General features: G+C 31.1%; 1 protein-coding gene and 1 long non-coding RNA gene across 12 annotated transcripts in view; one reads left to right on the plus strand and one right to left on the minus strand.

Annotated features, from left to right (window-relative positions):
- Positions 1 to 19,232, minus strand: part of LOC148610396 (uncharacterized) — a 61,784-nt gene that overhangs the window by 21,092 nt on the left and 21,460 nt on the right. For 9 of the 11 annotated variants that reach the window (XM_088543013.1, XM_088543015.1, XM_088543012.1 and 6 more), the window contains 4 exons: positions 18,182 to 18,402; positions 11,337 to 11,806; positions 7,192 to 7,357; positions 2,667 to 2,684 (listed from right to left, as the gene is read on the minus strand). In XM_088543013.1, the coding sequence (XP_088399139.1) occupies positions 2,667 to 2,684; positions 7,192 to 7,357; positions 11,337 to 11,806; positions 18,182 to 18,402 (875 nt within the window). Of the gene's footprint in view, positions 1 to 2,666; positions 2,685 to 2,862; positions 2,914 to 7,191; positions 7,358 to 11,336; positions 11,807 to 18,181; positions 18,403 to 19,232 lie in introns of all 11 variants that reach the window. The other 2 variants (XM_088543019.1, XM_088543009.1) reach the window with 2 other exon arrangements.
- Positions 15,051 to 17,762, plus strand: LOC148610397 (uncharacterized). The gene is made up of 2 exons (XR_015914825.1): positions 15,051 to 15,177; positions 17,276 to 17,762. It is a non-coding gene; the product is annotated as an uncharacterized LOC148610397 (long non-coding RNA).

Consider the following 19,232-nt stretch of genomic DNA (forward strand, 5'->3'; position numbering starts at 1 on the left):
AAGAATTTTGTATTTTCCTTCATTGATTTGCCATTAATCAATTACTTAAATAAACTAGAATGTGAAATCAGTAGTCTTTTAGATAAAAGAACTGAAAGTTTACTTCAACATTTGAACAGTGTTTTATCAATCAGGGTTTTTTTTTTCAACTAATTAGTTTACCAATTGAAAGGAGAGCTACCTTTTTTTTTGAAATAATATCAGATTTACTTAAGTAAGTGCTAGGCCTTTGATGAATTCATGGAAACGATGTTTATGAACCATCAATGCCCACTAGTGATATGTCCGCATGTCAGTTTTAGTATATGGTTAAAATATAAGCTTAGTCGGCAAACAAAAAGTTATTACCAAAGTAAAAAAACAAATCTCAAGATAAAAGACACTTATAAAAAGAATGTGTCAAAATTTTAGGTGACTGTGACAAGTAGTTGCAGAGAAAACTGTTTTGACAGACAGACAGACAGATAGACAGTAAAAGGTGTAAAACAATATATAACCCGGCTCGACTTTGGACTGGGATTATAAGATTATAAGTTAGTTTGAAGAAAAGAAAAATAGGTCTTATATGGCCCTTATACAGTTTAATCAGTTAAAACAGTTCACTGCTTTTTTTCCTAGTCATTTAAGGAGGTAGACCTAGGGTAAAGGAAACAACTCTTGAAAATCAGTGATATGTTTGTATCATATTCAATTTCACCAAACCCTATCAAGCTGTCATTTGAAACAGAATGAAATCAATCCAAGTTACTTTGATGCTTACAAGAGATTGATGTAAAATGCTAAATACAAACGTTCCATTGATTTTTAAGAGTTGTATCCCTTACCCTAGGTCTACCTCCTTGTATTATTATTTTTCCAACTCTAATATAACAGTAAATTTTAAACATTAAATTGATATAAAATTGGGTATTTACCAACATTAAGGGTTTAATTTTCAAAAGAATTAAACCAATGACTTGAACTAAACACAGGAGCAAGAGTTGTATATAAGTCGTCAATAAGGGTCCCACAATTTGTAAGAGAAAACAAGGGAACCAAGATTCAAGCAGAAATCAAAATAATATATTCCAAGGATAAAGACTAGACAGGGAAAACAGGCACACACAACAAATAACATGAAACAACTACAATAACATCTAGAGAGAAATGAAAGTAATTGAACAAACCAAGACTCCACTAAAAACTGGGAGCATTGACCAGGTGCACCAGTAGGGTCAGTTTAAAATTTGAATTTATGTTATCAATCTTAATTCCATGAAAAGATCTGCAAATGGTAGTGCAATGTATTCCTTAAACTACAAAGAATCATTCACAGTTTTGAACAGTAGTTGCAAATTTTATGCAAAACAGCACTTTAAGAAGGGTTTATGGTAAGTTTCTAAATTTTATAACCAATAAGTCAAGTGCACCCATTTGGTAACAGAACACCTGCACTGACTTTAAAATACTCAATTCAACATCCACAATATAATAATACTGAAAAATAACTTAAAATTATTGTACATGTATTATGCAAATACCTTGTCCTTTATGCTTTGAAATACATGTACATATATTTATAGTCCTTTCAACAAAAAGTCATATGCTGAAAATGTAAAATGTGTCATAAGATATGATTTTCAACTAATGTGAAAGTACTATTGTTCATGGGGTGCCAATTGTCGTGGTTTCCGTGGGGAGGCTAAACCAAGAAATTTGGTTCCCAACAAAAAAGGATGTTTCCATTGATGTGTATACTGAAAACTTCAAAACCACAAATTCATGAATCCATGAACTTGTGTTTCTTCCCTAATCCATGAAAAATTGGTATCCAGGACTTAATATACTTATAGAGTATGATATCATCGCTTATGATTATATTTTACCCATACTTTTTTTTTTTTAAATCAACAATAAAATTCTTCGAATTTACAAATTTCTCTGAAACATTACAAATGATTGCATTATACCAGTAAGATACTATACTCAATGTATGTAGCAGTGTATGTGTCTACTGGTACATGTACATATTATGTGCACACAGTGATTAAGCAGCACTCTAGCTAAGAATCATGTAAAATGTGATGGTTGGAAAGCCTACATATTTTCATTTTTGGTATTTTGTTTGAAATGCTTTAATTTGCATGATTCTTAGCTGAAGCGCTGCTTAAGAATTAGGGTATATGAACAGCATAATATATAGTGGGTTTGCTATTGGTAAGGGAGTAAATACGAGAAGTCTATCATGCAAGGAAGCATGCTTGAAACAGGTATTTCAACTCTGTATTTTGAGCATGTATAAATGTATAAAGCATGAATAAAAGACAATTCAAATCAAAATTATTTTGCTATGTACTTTTGAGAAAAAAAAACTAATACTGTACATGTAATATAGACATTTGATTACAAGATACAGTCTCTTAAGTAAAAAAAAATCACGATACAAACAATTTGGAAAAAAAATAAGCAAATTTTTAAGTATAATGAACATTGCTCTTAGTTATTAAAGAACTGTGTCTGAAAATGTTTTTCATTCTAAATTTCTTGTCAATATAGTCATGGTCAGAGCTTTGAAATACTCTAAAAGTTATGAAAAGGCAAGCAAAGGGAGACAATTCAATCTTAATTTGTGCATGAAAAATTTAGTGAAGAATATAACAACACAAATTAGCAGAGAAAAGTCATACTTAAAATCAATCTGGTAGCTTTGAAAAAATACAAAAATTGTCAGGTAATTATTAACAAGGAAGGCACATTCATGAAGATTTTGGTTAAATTCAACAAGTATTAGTAAATTCTAACAAAAACAACAATTTTTTTTAAACTTTCTAACAACTAACTGGGTTCGTCAAGGAAAACAGGGTTTGAGTAATTAACCCATACCTAAATACATAATCTTTCTGTATTCTCATAGATTTTTTCCTTGTTGGGTTCCTGGTGTATCAAAAATGCATTCATAAATTATAGAAAATACATATATTCTCAAAAACCATAGATACAATATGTTGTAAACCAATTTATTACATTTGTATTTATGCTGATTCTTACTTTCATATTTTAGGATATCAATTCAATTTCACTACAACATATTTTGGGCACTAACACTCATTTGATATAAATTTCATAAAGAAGAGAAATCGTGCCGACTTTGCATTGCGAAATTAGTGGAAATAAATGGCTCACAAATATTATATGTTTTTCAGTAACCTTTTTGACAGAACAAACTCAACTGCTACCCAAAAAAAATGGATAAAAGACAGGAATGGCCGGGTTGCTGTAAACAGGAAGGAGAAAAATGTAAAGATAATATTTTCCCTCCCTGCCCGCTGCCTTCCCGACCAATGTTCACCATTGCACAAGTGTAACCTGACAAAAAATCCCATAATTGGTAAACAACTACATGAGTACTGAGATAGCCTATACTATAGACAGAATACTTGATACCAGAATCTAAGACATTGTGAAAGAATTTTATTTTGAGGTAAGTAAATTTGATGTTAGCTGTGACATAACCACATGAAATTTGATGTTAGCTGTGACATTACCATAGGAATTTGATGTTAGCTGTGACATTACCACAGGAAATTTGACATTAGCTGTGACATTACTATAGGAAATAAAACTTCAGTCAAAAATTTAATTTTTCCTTCATTTTTTGTGAATATGAAAACTTGAAATTTTTAATTTGTGGATTTCCTTCTATGATTAAGTACATGTTTTTTAGTCCATATAAAATTCAGACATTGCCTATGGTAGAGTGATTTATGGTGTAGAAAAAACCCACTGATTTTACATAAGAATAGTCTTTTTTGTATGTAGATCTGTATTTTTAGAAAATCATACAGTCATCTCATACTAGCACAAACCAAAACAAGAACAATAACTCTTGCAAAATGCCAATTTAATGTACAATCTATATAATTTTTTTTTATTTTTTTATCTCAGTATTGCAACATTGGAATGACAAACTAAGACTGGTTACATGTATGTGGTCTGTAACTCTCTCTGAATTAGAAATAAAAGTAAGTTTGTGTGTTTTTGACATGCATGAACCCCTCCAGTTTGATTATTGTAGACTGCTACTTAAATGATAACTGAGGTTGAAAAAATAAGGTATGATAGAGGCCATATAATTTCGCCCCTTCTTTTATTAAAAAAATAAGTTTGAAGTACATTTTTAAATACTTGATACCAGAATCTAAGACATTGAGAAAGAATTTTATTTTGAGGTAAGTATATAAATTTTCATGGTTTTAGCCAAAATCGTTATTGTTTCCAGTTGTATGCATGAAATGTCTTAAGTATAAAATTTGACATTAGCTGTGACATTACCACAGGAAATGTGACTTAAGCTGTGACAATACCATAGGAAATTTTACGTCAGCTGTGACATTACCACACGAAATTTGACGACAGCTGTGACATTACTATAGAAAATTTGACGTTAGCTGTGACATTACCACAGGAAATTTGACGTTAGCTGTGACATTACCATAGAAAATTTTATGTTAGCTGTGAAAAAAATGTAATATGTGGAATGGATAATAAGATTTTCCTATTATTGTTTTAAATTTTCACAATTCCATTAATATTCAGTTTTGTGGAAGCCTAAATCTGGAAAAAATAGGAAAAAATACCAATTTTCTATGCTTAATTTGTTATTTTCAAAGGTCTCTGCCAACATGACCCATGGATAACTGTAATAAAATAACTGATTTGGACTCCTTTAAAAGTGGCATTTAGAAATTATTAACAATAATTTTGGTGAAGTTGGTGGAGGCACTAAAAAGATTGCAAAAATGTTCCATAAAGAGCCTAATTTTGGAATAGAAAATTAGCAGATTTGCCAAATTTTGGACATCATATTTTCAATCATTGTAAGATAATATGCTTATAAATGTGTTTGAACATACCAAGTAATTCATTTAACATTCTAAACAATTGGATATCAAAGTTCTAATTTCCAAACGTGCAAAAGGGGGTAGGGGCCAAATTTGGGTCTTATCATACCAAGTCCTTTACATACATGATTAGAACAACACAGGTAGAACATGAAAATTTGTATCCCTCAATCAAAAGTATACTTTTGAGTAATACTAAACCATTCATTAGTTTTGGACTAGTATAGATATATGATTTGAGTTGTACACTATACATGTAGATATCATATGAGAGTTTTTGCAGCAATGTTAAAAGTGCATATGCAGTGATCTGATTACTTAGCCATATACTAACCAATGCCTTAAAAAAGATATGATAAAATTCATTTTAATTTTATCTTGAAATTCACTAATTAAACTTCTGAGAACTTTATGTGAAGTCATGGAACTTGATTCTGAGATTTAAAGTAGGAATTTATAGGTAGATGTACCAATGGAAAACCTAAATGAATCTTACCTGAGGAGGGTCACTTTAAAATTTGATAGATGTGAGCCCCTGTTGCATAAACTTACTACTTTTATTATTGAATCAAGTATCTGTAAATTTACTGTTGGAATATGGGAAGTAGAAGAGCAAGGTGCCTGGTTTCAATAAATCAAAGACCAATGTAGAAGTTTCATACCAATATTGCGATACCCAAACACAGAAAAAATGTAACAAAAGAACTGAAGACTAATGGATGAACTTTGGGCATAACTTAATCTGATTTTTACTGAAGGAAGAAAAAAAGGGGTCAAGGCTTTTATTGTTTTTTTCCTGCATAAATTGGAAGCATGTGTGAAATGAACACAATTTTCCATCAAACAATGAAATACCCAACCACTGGAGCACCAAATCCAACTATCTACACAGGGTTGAAAGTCAATAATATATTTTTCTCTGGTTATCTCCCTTTGAATTTTCAAATGTAAAATCTCAGCTTTAAGACAAAAGGCAATTTGTAGAATTTTTTTCATCTTTAGTTACAAAAATATATACATGTAAATGGCTTCACCAAAATTTATTCTACATCATTTTGTTTATATTTTTTTAAAATTTATCTTGATACATTTTTGTTAATAAGAAATCCCTACACGCAGCTACAGATGAACATAAAAACATTTTTATATCTCAATAAAAATTACATGTACATGTATATGAGACTGGCAATATCAACTACAGTAAATATTAGATACCAAAACTACAAAATTCAAACTTACATTCTTCGCCAAACAATACGACGTGACTTTCTGAATGTTGAACAAATTTATTACCTAGTTGTTATTACTTATGCAATAGTACCGATATTACCATTATTATTCCCATTGATTGAATTGTTACGGCACTGACCATTTTTATACTGGGGGGGACGGGGATTATTTTGAAAAAGATAAAATTTTTCAAAATTTGAAATTCGACCCAACAAATTTTTTTTTTCTCAGCCATGGACAGAAAAAAAATGAATCAATATTTCCCCCATTACATAATATTGTAGATTTTCAAGAAAAAAACTTTCTAATTTCAGTTGCCACAGAAAAAAATTATTATTTTCGTGTTTGAGTGAAAAAAAAATTCTAACTCAACATACAATCCTACACCCCCCCAGAAAAGAAAATGGTCTGTGCCCAAGAAATATAGTGTTTGGGGCAATATTTGGAACATCAAAAGGAATTTGTTTGTTACTTTGACAGATTATCAATAAATAATAAATGCACAAAACAAAGAGATAAAACAACTAAGCATGGCCTGCCATAAAAAGATTTAAAAGAAACCATTTAACTTTTTATGAGATTCATTTTTGTTTGTTTTCAAAATCACCTCATCATAATAAAATGGGGAAAAAACATTTAGGACCCATCTCAAAAGGACAATATCAGTATTCTGTTCATAAATTTTAGTCCTTATAAAAGAGGAAATTCCAATTTGTTAATTCAGGAAAAATATACACTCATCCATATTTACAGTGAGTTACATAGGTAAGTTTATGGAACAGAGTTGGTCAATGTCACCATTACTTGATGTACTGCTTTCAGTTTTTAACCGGATAACTGACAAGGAGATTTAAACTTTCTATCATTCCCAAGGATACTTAATCTGTTAGTTGCCCAGTAAACTACGGAAGACATATCATCAGGTAATGGTAATTCTGTCAAAAGAAGACCAACTCTGTTCCCTGAAGTTAGCTATGTAAAATACTTGCAGTAAATTTCAATTTAGATAACCACACTCTATAAATGACACGCTTCAGTTATTATGCAACAATCTTTATTTTTAATAATCATTATCCCTTACCTATTAGTAGCTGTTGTGTAGTCATGAGTTGTTGTGGGATAACGGTCTGACGGACTGCTCTTTGGGCGAGTGTAGGTGTTTATCGTCTGGCTAGTAAGGTCACGGAACATTTCATCGAAATAATCTTTTCCTTGACCTAGAGACACTTGTCCACTTCTTCCACTTGCTGTAAGAAGCAGTAAAGTACAAGAATAACTTATTGTGACACAATCAGACATTCGGTGTCTGTCTGTCTGTCTGTACAACCAAACACTTGTAGGTAACATCTTTCTAACTAAAGGTCTGATCGATATTTTATTCTTAAACAAAGAAAATTTACATCATCTGGTAACAAAATATTGTACCATCGTGTTTTTATAGTTTGTCAGACCAAACGACTGACAGTTCTATGAAGTCGGCATGATAAGTCAGTTAAGCAAATTCAAATATTTTATCCATGAAAGACAATACTCATTACTTTAAGCTTAAGCCAATCAAAAAGGTTCTTTACCACTCTTCTATAATAGTTTTAGCAGCATCAGTAATAAGTACTATCTTTAAAAAAGATAGGCAACACACTAAAATTTGTTCTTTTTACTTAAAATTTTCTACATTTCATTCAGGAAATAACTCATGGCATGCAATTTCAATTTTCGATAGTTTTTTTTAATGCCCCTAAGTTACCAATATCTGACCAATCGAGAAATTTGATCAGGTGACTTACGTTTCCATGGATATAGCATCTTTAAGGTCAAAGGGTAAAAAGCGAAACTATACTGACTGTGTCAGAAAAAAAAAATTACATTTAGTACAAAAAAGATGTATTTGCTTTTATATTAGAAAAAAATCAAAGTATTTAAAGGACATGCTTTAAAGCCTTACAACTTTCCACTTTTTGTCTAATGATTCTATACTGCTTAAAGTCTAAAAAGGGAGATAACTCATGCAGATAGACGTCCCATGCCAAAAAATCTAGCATGCAAACTATTAATTTTCATTAAAATAAATCCAAGGTTATTTCAGTAAAAAATACTTAAGTGCAGTTAGACGTATGTAGTGTTCATCCTGTATATCAACTTTTATAGCAATTCAAGAGAAACAACAGGCTGCAGAAGTCAAGTTCTGATCAGGAAATTATGTTACAAGGGACATTACTCCAACATAATTTTAGGAATGAAAATTTTCTTATAATATGTACAACTACATATTGTGCTATTGCTACATACCAAGTTTCATGAAATTCTGTTCTGAAGTTTGAGAGAAGTTTTGATGTTATAAAAAGAACTGACTTTGATGCATGGAATTCAGTTAAATTTTCATAGAAAAAAAATAATGCTAAGTATATATGTATGAACATATGTATGAACTTCAAATCTTAGATATAGTCATGCAAATACTGTCATTTGTATCAACAGTGCATAAGTAACCATCTTACATGCAGTTACATACAATGTAAAATAAACATTCTAAAAACATTTATATTTGATAAGGAAAAGTAAAATTGGGTACAATGAACTATTCATAGATTAAAAAAAAAGACAAGTACTGTGTTTAAAAAAGATAGCTGACACAGTAAATCTTTGTTCTTTTTGCTTAAAATTTTCAACATCTCATTCAAGAAAATAACTTTAATTTTCGATTCAGTTTTTTTTAAGGCCATTAAGTCATTAAAGTGAAAGGGTAAAAAGCGAAAATATACCAACTGTGTTGAAGAAAAAAAGGAAATGACTGCCTTTAAATCACCTATGAGTACTGATTTAAGGTGCGTTACAGCTGAGCACATCTCCTCCAGTATGAAAATTCTAATCAAAAGTGAATTCATTCCTTAAAAAATTATTGAAGAGTTATATTTTCTCTTTTGTTGGCTATTTATCCTACTGTGTTTAGTTTTCTACTTCAATTTTCTTTTTTGTTTCTTCTCTTTGAAACATGTTTGATTTTATCCATTCATCAATTTAAGGATTCACTTATCATATGCATTGATAGCGGTACGTCTTTTTATTAGATTTGTAAAACAACACACATGTATTCAATCACAATTACTTCAACAGTTGTGCAACATGAATGTGAAACAAGAAATACAAGTTAATTGTAATGACTAACATGAAAACAATATGAAGCTGCACATGTATTCATGTTAAACATACCCCCACTTGTACAGGAAGTTGACATTGGAGAGCAACAAAAATCACTTACAAATGTATGCCTCAAAAAAAAAAAAAAAATTGAAATCATTCTATCAATTGGGAGCCAAGATTATATTGAAAAAAAATTTTCTCCATTAGTCTATTTAGCAAAAAATGTAAAGTCCCACAAAACAGGAAGTTAATATAGGGCAGCAGCCAAAACTGTTTACAACTTAAACTCAATCTATATGAAGCACGAAGCCACATATCAGTTTTGAAACCAATCCGTCCATCGGAAGCCAAGAAAATCGTGACGAAATTCAGTCAGACAGAATGACGGACGGACAAGATGATTCCGTATAACATCAACTTGTTGATTTAAGGCATAATTTTCCAAAAATCTAATTGAGAATGTTGACAGTGCATTAATATCGTGGAAGGTGAGGTTCTAAAATGTAATGATGATGAAGGGATTGTGTCTATATGACAGGGCTATCTATACCTCTTCCTCCACTAAATGTTTTACTTCTTCTCAGCCGTTCATCTAAGGCACAAAAAACAACAAAATGTACTGAATTCAGTATACCTATTACATTGTGATTTTTCTATTTATGTGTTGGTCAAAAAGTATGAAAAAATTGTATCTCAAAATTTTTTTCACTAACAAAGCCTACTTAATTTTTAAACCTGTGAACATTTGTACCCATCATTTGAAAGAATCTGTGAAAATGTTTATGTTCATAGTAATTTGTTTCATGGTAAGCGTTATTTTAATTTCATAAGTTTTAGTCTCTATAAGAATCAGGCAGTGGGTGAAACATGGTATGAAAAAACCCACCATTTTGAAAGTTTAATTTGACTATTTGCACCATCTGAATCAAGAAAAAAAGACAAGATTTTCCATATCATGTTGGTAAATTGAGTTATAATTTCATTGAAATGCAGAGTAAATGAACATTTAAAGGGCAGGTAACTCTGTCAATAACCGAATTTTACCAACATTCTATTGAAAATTTTTCAAGCAAATAATAGTCTTTTCAAATAGAGGAAGCATATTTGAGTGAAATTATATTGTCAGATCAGTGGGATATTGAAATGCATGTTTCTGATTTTTCCCATTTTGCCTGATTCTTACAAAAACTGACACTTAAAATCTGTGCTTAAGGATTAATATCAATCAGTTTCTCAACACAATATTGTAAAAAAAGTACTGTTTTTGGTAAATCATTATTTTTGGGGTATTATTTTCTTGTAGAAAAAGAATTTGATTTTTAATTTATCCTATGTACATATTCAAAGTCCTACATTGGATTTTTCATTTCACGAACTTAAGTACTTCTCTGTCTAAGAATCAGGCAAAATGTGTATAAGGTGTGGCATATGAAGAAAAAAACCAGAATTTATTGCATTAATCAAGTATTTATACCTCAAAACCTCCAGAAATAACCTTCAAAATGTAAAATTTGCCTTTTTAAGATGTTGATAGGTCAAATTTACTTGAAAAATGCACTATGGAATAATGGCCTGAAAGTTTGTCCACACTTTTTCAAACTATAAGCAGTCAAAAAATATCTACATCACAGCACTTCAGGATAATTTTAAATAGCTTTTCAGTTGTTTTCTAGATGTATTAAATATATTTGAAGCAAAAAAGACCAAATTGAGAATTAGGATGTGCCACCCATTGGTTGATTCTTACACAGAATGGTACTAAAAATATCCAATGTGAGCCCATTACAATACCAAAACAGTGCCAAAATATGAAACTATGTTCACAAAAAACAATATACAAGTGTAATGTTATTATATAATACAAATATCTTGCAAAAATGTTCATACCACAAAACCAGAATAAAAAAGAACACAACAATATCATTAAGAGTACCGTAAAAAGGTTTAAATCATGTTACACAGAAATAATTTTTTTTACATCATCATAAACCCACAGTTGGTTCTGCTACACTGCCTTCCTACCAGGCAATGTGTAATTAATGTGGGTTTCCAATGCGTTTTCTAAAGAAACATAAAATTTTCACTCACTTGGAGCAGATTTGACCCTGACAACAGGTCCAACAGGTCTTGGGGTCACTGGAGGTGATGGTTCAATCTGTAACTTGTTAACACTGGGTGTAGTCTCATATTGATATCTGGTAGCACTGATGGGGAAGTCAGGTGGACCAGATGTTTCAAACTCACTCTGGACACCACTGTAGACTGGATCGGTCATCTGTAGAGGTTCTACAGAGTAACCAGAAGTCTGGGGAGGGTACGCTATGGATGTTGTTGGAGGAGGATACATTGATGGCTGTATTTGGTAAGATGAAGACATTTGAGGAGGGTAAGTTGTGAAGATATTGGAAGTTTGTACTGGAGGCGGAGAACTGACATAAGTAGGTGTTGCTCGGGCATCAGTGACAGGCTGATTTGTGGTCTGTAGATCTGTACTTGTGATCACTTGTTGACTTTTCTGTTTTTGACTGGTACTGTTCTCGTCTATTGGAGCATTCAATCTGAAATGAAAGTAGGATTTAACACAATTATGTTAAGACAAAACTTCCTGAACTAAATTGGTTTGCTAAATGTAACTTACTTCATGTTCATATATAGAAGTTCTTGCAATTTCAGTCATATTTATCATAAGTTTACATGGACTACAGACTTTTTATTAAAATATGGTTCTGTTATTTGGCATGAGGTATTCCAGTATAACATACTCTACACCAAGCACGTCATGTAAATATCATCTTAGAATTGTATGCATGTGTATAGGACTTGTTATTTCAACTATGGTTTATTGTTGTAATAATTGTCATTTACAAAGGTTTACAATAATTCCATTGTATACATGTATTTCTTATTACAGACAATATAGCATTCAATGTATTCATGCTTTCTCTGAACACAATGTCACCTTTGGGTTACTTCCCTTATCCCAATACTGCCTGGAATAGCCCTCCCTGCAAGCTACTGTTATACAAATCGGCAGGCAAATTCAAAAACCCCGATCCACACCTTGCATTTGTATACGAAGGCATTTATTTTAGGATAAAACAAATACAGTAGTAGGAATGTATAGTGATACGTTAGTCAAGTGAAAGTTATTTTTAAAGATTTGGGGAAAACAACTTGAAGAAAATTAATCTGAAACCAAAAATGATTGAAGTGCAAAAAAATTCAAAGATTAAAACAGTGCTTGGAATTCAAAATATTCTTGTTTATTTCATAGATGACACTATTTTTGTTTGATAACTGAAGGCAGATATATGATTTTTTGTAAATGCCACACAGCATTCATTACAAAGTGGAGATCCAGACATGATTTGGGGTTGGAATAACACCCCCTCCCCCTCTTCTTTGCTGTAAAATTTTCTTAATTTAAAAAAATTTTGGCAAAACTGAGCAAATTAAAGCCTCCAACTCATTCTCTTTTACATTATCTGGATTCTCCACTGAGTAGATAAGTTAAACATTGAGGCTTGAAAATGTGAAAGAATACTGGAAATTAATAACAATGGAATTTTTACAAATAACTCTATCTATGAAACAGGATATTTTTTATAGATAACTTGTGTAAAATGTCCATAGTTCACATTATTCTGGTTAGGGGTTATCACACTATTATTTTAGGAGGTAAACATCAAAGTGTAAAGGATTGTTGAGATTACCTTGATTTTCTGTAAGAAAAAACAGGAAGTTAAAACTCTATGTCATGATATTCCTATATTCTAAACTAAAACCATCAGAATTTCAAAATACCAAACCATATGGAATTTTCTGTCCAACCCAGAAAGATCACATGCATATGCATACATGCACCTGTCATTAAACAGTTGCAGATCTGGAAAAGGGGGAATTCCTTTCTTTAGTACAGTGTTCCTGTTAATCACATAACTATTTGTCTGAAAAAATTATGCAAATAACAGAAATTGTTATTTCAAAGGAAAATACCTGATGTTTTAAGGAGGAAGACCTACGGTAAGGGACACAACTCTTACAAATCATTGGAATGTTTGTATTCAGCATTTTACATCAATCTCATGTAAGCATCAAAGTAACTTGGACTGATTTCATTCTGTTTCGAATGAATGCTTGAAGCACTTTAGTGAAACTGAATGTGATACAAACATATCACTGATTTCATGAGTTATGGCCCTTACCCAAGGTGTACCTCCTTTCATGTTTATGTGGTGTTTTTCTCATGTCTATTTAGATTTAGATTGCTTTAGCGTCTATTCAAAAGAAAGAGAAAATATTATTGTAAAAAAAAATTTCTTAAGAAAACTCATGTATTTCACTAACAATGTAGTGTCGTTTTATCCATTTAGGTCTTATTCATCTTCAACGATAAAGGTGCAACATCCTAAGACATTTATGCACCGCACATGAGTCAAGTATCAATAAATTTAGTCCAGGCATGTGGATTGAATAAGATCAGAAAAAGTGCTGGATTAAAGCTGAATTTAAGAACATCCATACGGGCATATGGAATGTAGAACTGTTGACTGTTGTCTGTTACGATTTGGTCTTGTGTTGTGTGTAATATCTACAGTTGGTATATTTGCCAATCCGTTTAATCCTTTATAGAGTAGTATTTATCTATGCTCTCATCTGCAATCTGTCAGAGATTTCCAGTTCAATTCTTTCATAATGTTTGTCAAAGACACTTCCTCAAAGTTGTAGTTATGCGTAATAAAACGTGTGCAAGATATTGACTGCTCAGGTACCATATTGTTCCAGCAGACTCAAGTATCAGTCAAACATTTCCTTTACATTTCTGTTACAAAAAGTACAGATTTCTTTTAAGCATACTGAGAATATGTTTGGCCTTATTGGTAACCTCTGACAACTTTTTTTTCATCGTAGGTTGGAAGATATGTTGACACCCAGGTACTTTTAATAGTGTCCGAAAATTTCAAGGATGAACCTTCTATTTTATAGTTATAATCAACACGATGTTTTTCGTGTCAGTTTCATCATATTACATTTGATCGGTACATTTCAAGAAATTTTGAAAAACAATTATGCAGCTAAGAGCAATTTTCTCATATTTGGCCTAACGTTATGCCAGGGGTGTAGCTGCCTATACGCAAATACGCAGTTGCGTGCTTTCGGAAAAAGTAACAAAAATAAAAACACACATTTTAAAGATGAAATAAAGGTTTTATGCAATGACACATCCTTTTTAATACATAAAAACTGGCTCCAAAATCGTTAAAATTCAGGAGTTTCCCTCAGGGCTTTACCGTGCTGGACTCACTAGGGGCCTTGAGCAACCCCCCCCCCCCCCCAAGACCCCTCGCCATAATTTTGTGTACAACTAAAACAGGCCTAGCTACGCCCCTGCATGCAAATAAGAGGACTTTTGTTATGGATAAAATGGGAAGCGTTTTTGTTTATGAGTTTTAATGCAATTAACAGGTATGCAATTAAGTGGAATCCATTGTACCCCCTCCTCCCCAGTTTTGTTTGAAAATTTTGCTAATTTTATGCAAAGCTGGAATGAACAAATAATAATCTGCAACCCCCCTTATTCCTAAAACCTTTCTGGAAACCTCCCTTTCAAAATCTCTGGATCAGCTTCTGTTTAAAAACCCTAAAGATTTTCAGTTCAACATTTGTTTAATGTTTTATATTGAATGACTAATACTGATGTTCTTTCTGCAATGTTAACAATAAAGTTTAAAGTTTTACAAAGTTTATTTTTTTGATATTTCCATTATCAATGCAACTGAGTCATAATCCAAAAATATAAACTATAAATTTACAGATAAGCACGTGACTATTGAGTATATAAAGCAATGTATGTTTAATCTGGACAACAGTTAAGCTGAAGATAGTACTGAAAACAGAGAAGTTGCCCTGTTCACACTGATTGTTCTGTGTAAGTAGAATTCCAGCTAAGGATCATGCAAAATGTGATTCATGGGTAAAAAGCCTACATCTTTTTATTTTTGATATTTTGTTTGAAATGTCATAGTAAACAGAAATTAGCATGTGGTTTTTCATATAACCCGTGATCTTAGGAGATAAAAATTGTATAGAATGCACTGTAGATTTCAAAATTAAGGGAGATAACTCTGTAATTGACGTTCAAATACAATAGAATCTACTGGATTTTCAATGTTGATTATCTTCTAAGAGCAGGCAGATTGGAATGAATAATTATACATTTCATAGTATAGACCCATAAAACAACTTAATTACAAAAATAAAAATATGTAGCCTTTTTTAGGGTGTATCACATATTTTCAGATTTTGCATGATTCTTACAAAGACAGCTACTTAAAACACAATACCATTTATTTAGATAAAGGTATAGTACTTTAATTCACTTTCAATGAATAGAAAAATATTTATAAAGTAAGGATGTGATTCATCTCATATTGCACTGAGTGCTTTATAGCTTCAAAATCAAGACATTATCAGCTACAAAATCACATTTGAAATAAGTTTGCTGCTTCTGCTATCCAATACATAGTTTAATCAATGAAATTAATATCTTACTTATGTGTCTTTGTAAAAAAAAAAAAGGTACTGAATAGTTTGGTTAAGACTAGAAAAACCAAAGCAACGCTCACTAAATAGATACCCCTACTCCCCCTATTTGATGCAACTTCTGACCCCAGATTTGGACTTTATTTGGGATCAAAATCTAAAATAAGAAGGTACACAATGGTAATTTGTAATAAAGATTCTATGACAGTTTCATTCAAATTCACTTCATGTGAATGATTAAAGTCCATATTTGCTGATGTAAGACCTTCGAGACAAAATTCTAAAACAAAAGGTTCACATATTCATTACTAAATAAAGATTCTGTAAAAGTTTTCAATACATTCCATTCAGCAGTGTCAGAGGAAAGATGGATAAGAGATAGGTCCCCCATATATGACCCATATTCATAAATGTAAATGACAAAGTCCATGTTTTGCTATGTGAAACCCCCAAATTGATTCAGATCAGGAGTGTAGGGGGAGTAATGGATAAGAGATAGGTCTGCCTCTGCATAACGGAAGGAAGGAAGCTTAAGGAAGGACTTAAGGAAGGACAGACACCCCTGTCACTATATACCCCCACATAGGGTGTAAGAAAAACAGAATAGACAATATAAAACATGTATAACACAAAATTTTGTTTAAAACCAAAACTATGGCAAGCCAAAGTGGACAAAAATGAGTGTTTTCTAATATTACAAAAATGATTTTTTGACATTAAAAATTCATTTTTTAACATTAAAAATTCACTTTTTAACATTAAAAATTCATATTTTAACATTAAAAATTCAATTGAATTTCTAATATTAAAAATTCATTTTTCAACTGATTTTCTAATATTAGAAAATGGATTTGTTCTATTCAATTACGATTTTTTAATATTAGAAAATCATTTTGTAATATCAAAAAATGTAACTGATTTTGCAATATTGCAAAGCGATTTTTTAATATTGCAAATTCATTTTCTAATATTGCAAATTTAAAACCAACAGACATGCCTAAAGTAAAATGGCATCAGATATCAAAATGGTGGAACACAGTAGTGGTCATGTTGTTTTGCAGGAGGAAGAAATTTGTGATTTTATGAACATTGAGAAGTCAAATTCCAATAAAGACGATATATGTGGCACAGTAAGTGTATCAAGTCCACGGCGGCATGAATATTCTCCAAAAAACACGGATTTTGTAAGAATACTGACCAATTTTTTAATATTACAAATTCATTTTCTAATATTGCAAATTTAATTTGTAATATTACTAAATGTGTGATATTTTGTAATATGACTAAATCAGGACTTTGTAATATTAGGATATGAATTTCTAATATTAAAAAAATATTTTCTAATATCACGAAATATTGATTTTTGTCCAGTTTGGCTTGCCATACAAAACAATATCATGAATTTCAATGCATGCAATTTTATTTACTTTTTTCTACTTGTTCAAGTTTTTATGCTAAAGTAGCTGAAACAATTTATATTACAGAATAATAATAACACAGGAGTAACAGCCGAAAACCAACAGACATGCCTAAAGTAAAATGGCACAAACTTCAAGATAGGGTGGCGAAGAACCCTTGCCAATACAGAGTGGGAATCACCACAAATTTTAAACAACGAATGGCAAATTATGATTCTCAGACTAACAGCAAAAAGACTGTATACTCCTTTAGGACAAAAAATATGAATGATCTCCTTAAAAAATTACCGCAAAAGCACAAATATAACACCCAAAAAGTGAGCAACGGAAAAGCAAAACCAGGTTTTGTTTATGCAAGAAACATGGGTACATGTAACAAAAAAAAGGTAAAAACTATGTCAAAAGCAAAAAAAAGCAAAACATAAATTTTAAGAATATAAATACAAATGTATACCACAGACATGACTGTCAAGCAATTTGGTATTGTGAGATCGATGTGTATTTATATTGTATATTTAAACTATAATTAATATAATAAAATGATTTTCCTTTCTTAACTTTTTGTAAAAAAAAAAGTTAAATTAATCATGATTATTTTTTATTCCCTAGTTAACAGTGTTTAGTATCAGTTTAAATATTCAAGTACCAATCCATATAAAATTCAGGCAATCCTTATGGCAGAGGTAATTCATGGTGTTTAAAAAATAAGCTGAGTATTAGACAGGTTTTTGGATTATTCAGGGTTCAGTTTAAGTAGGTTTCACTGTAAATAAATGTTCAAGATACTAAACAGCACTTTTAATTTATTAAAGGCTATACTAATGGCATTGAAGGTGGGTGCAAAAAAAAATTGGACCTCTTTAAATCTATATCTTTTTTTGACATTTTTAAAAACAGGAATTTCTAAGGGTTTTTTACCTAGCTTTTTCCAGAATAAGGAAATTAAACAAGAAAAGATAACTCTAAACAAACCTTTTCTCTTCCTCTTCCAACAAAACTTTAAGTGCTTCTATTTCGGCCTTCAGTGGTATATTGGTATCACGTGATATATTGGCCTCTTGCATCTTCACAAATAATACTTCCTGTACCTCACGGAAACGTTTCTCCATACTGTGTAACTGATCAGCTGACCTGCTACGCTCCTGTTGTAAAGTTTCTTCTAACGATTGGCGTTGGTGTTCTATCATTCTTATCTAGAATAAGTGAAAAACAATCTCAATTCAATCAATCAGGTCTATTTGTATGAAAATTAAAATTGTCAGATAGTTGTTTTTAACTACAGCACTTTTAAAATATTATATGTATTTTTGGTTCATCAGAGCCAACCTTCACAGTATCATTAGCTTAGACCATTTTTAATGCCATCCCTTTTTCCTTTCAGCTGTAAAGAACATTTCCAAATTTTAGTAGGAGTAAATAAGTTTATCTGTTATACAGTATCTATTTTTTTTATTTACTTGGCATGCACCATGATTGTACAAAATTATATTCAAAGATTTTTTAAATATATAATATAAATAAACATTAGAAAAAAAAATTTGTTTTTGCCTTCAAAAATGTATGCCCCCTGCTGTTCCAAAGTTCAAAGGGGAATAACCCCACAAAATTCAGATAATAAATTCCTGGTAAAATGGACAACTACATAACATGTCTTACAATAACAACCTACAAAGTTTCATGAAATTTTGTGTAGTAGTTTCTAAGTGAGTTGAGTCTACAAAAGAGTGATAGACAGGGCAAACACATTATGTCTCCCCAACAAAATAATGGGGTAACATAATAAAAATTTTATGATAAGAGAGAAAGCACCACAAAATATTCAATAAACAGACCATCAATAGAATAAATCTTATTTGCACTCTACCTTATCTTTAAAAGAACCTACATCCATGTTAATGTCATTGTTCTTATAGACCCTTTTATGTAAAGTGTGGAATAGTTAATGAGTATGCATTTTGGTATGACATTTTTCTAGAAGAAAAGCCTGAAGGTAAATTAGATAATGTAAATTATAATAAAAATG

Source organism: Perna viridis, chromosome 8, assembly GCF_037379345.1.
Source record: "Perna viridis isolate PV_CMFRI_1.1 ecotype Kerala chromosome 8, ASM3737934v1, whole genome shotgun sequence".
Taxonomy (NCBI): Eukaryota; Metazoa; Mollusca; class Bivalvia; order Mytilida; family Mytilidae; genus Perna; species Perna viridis.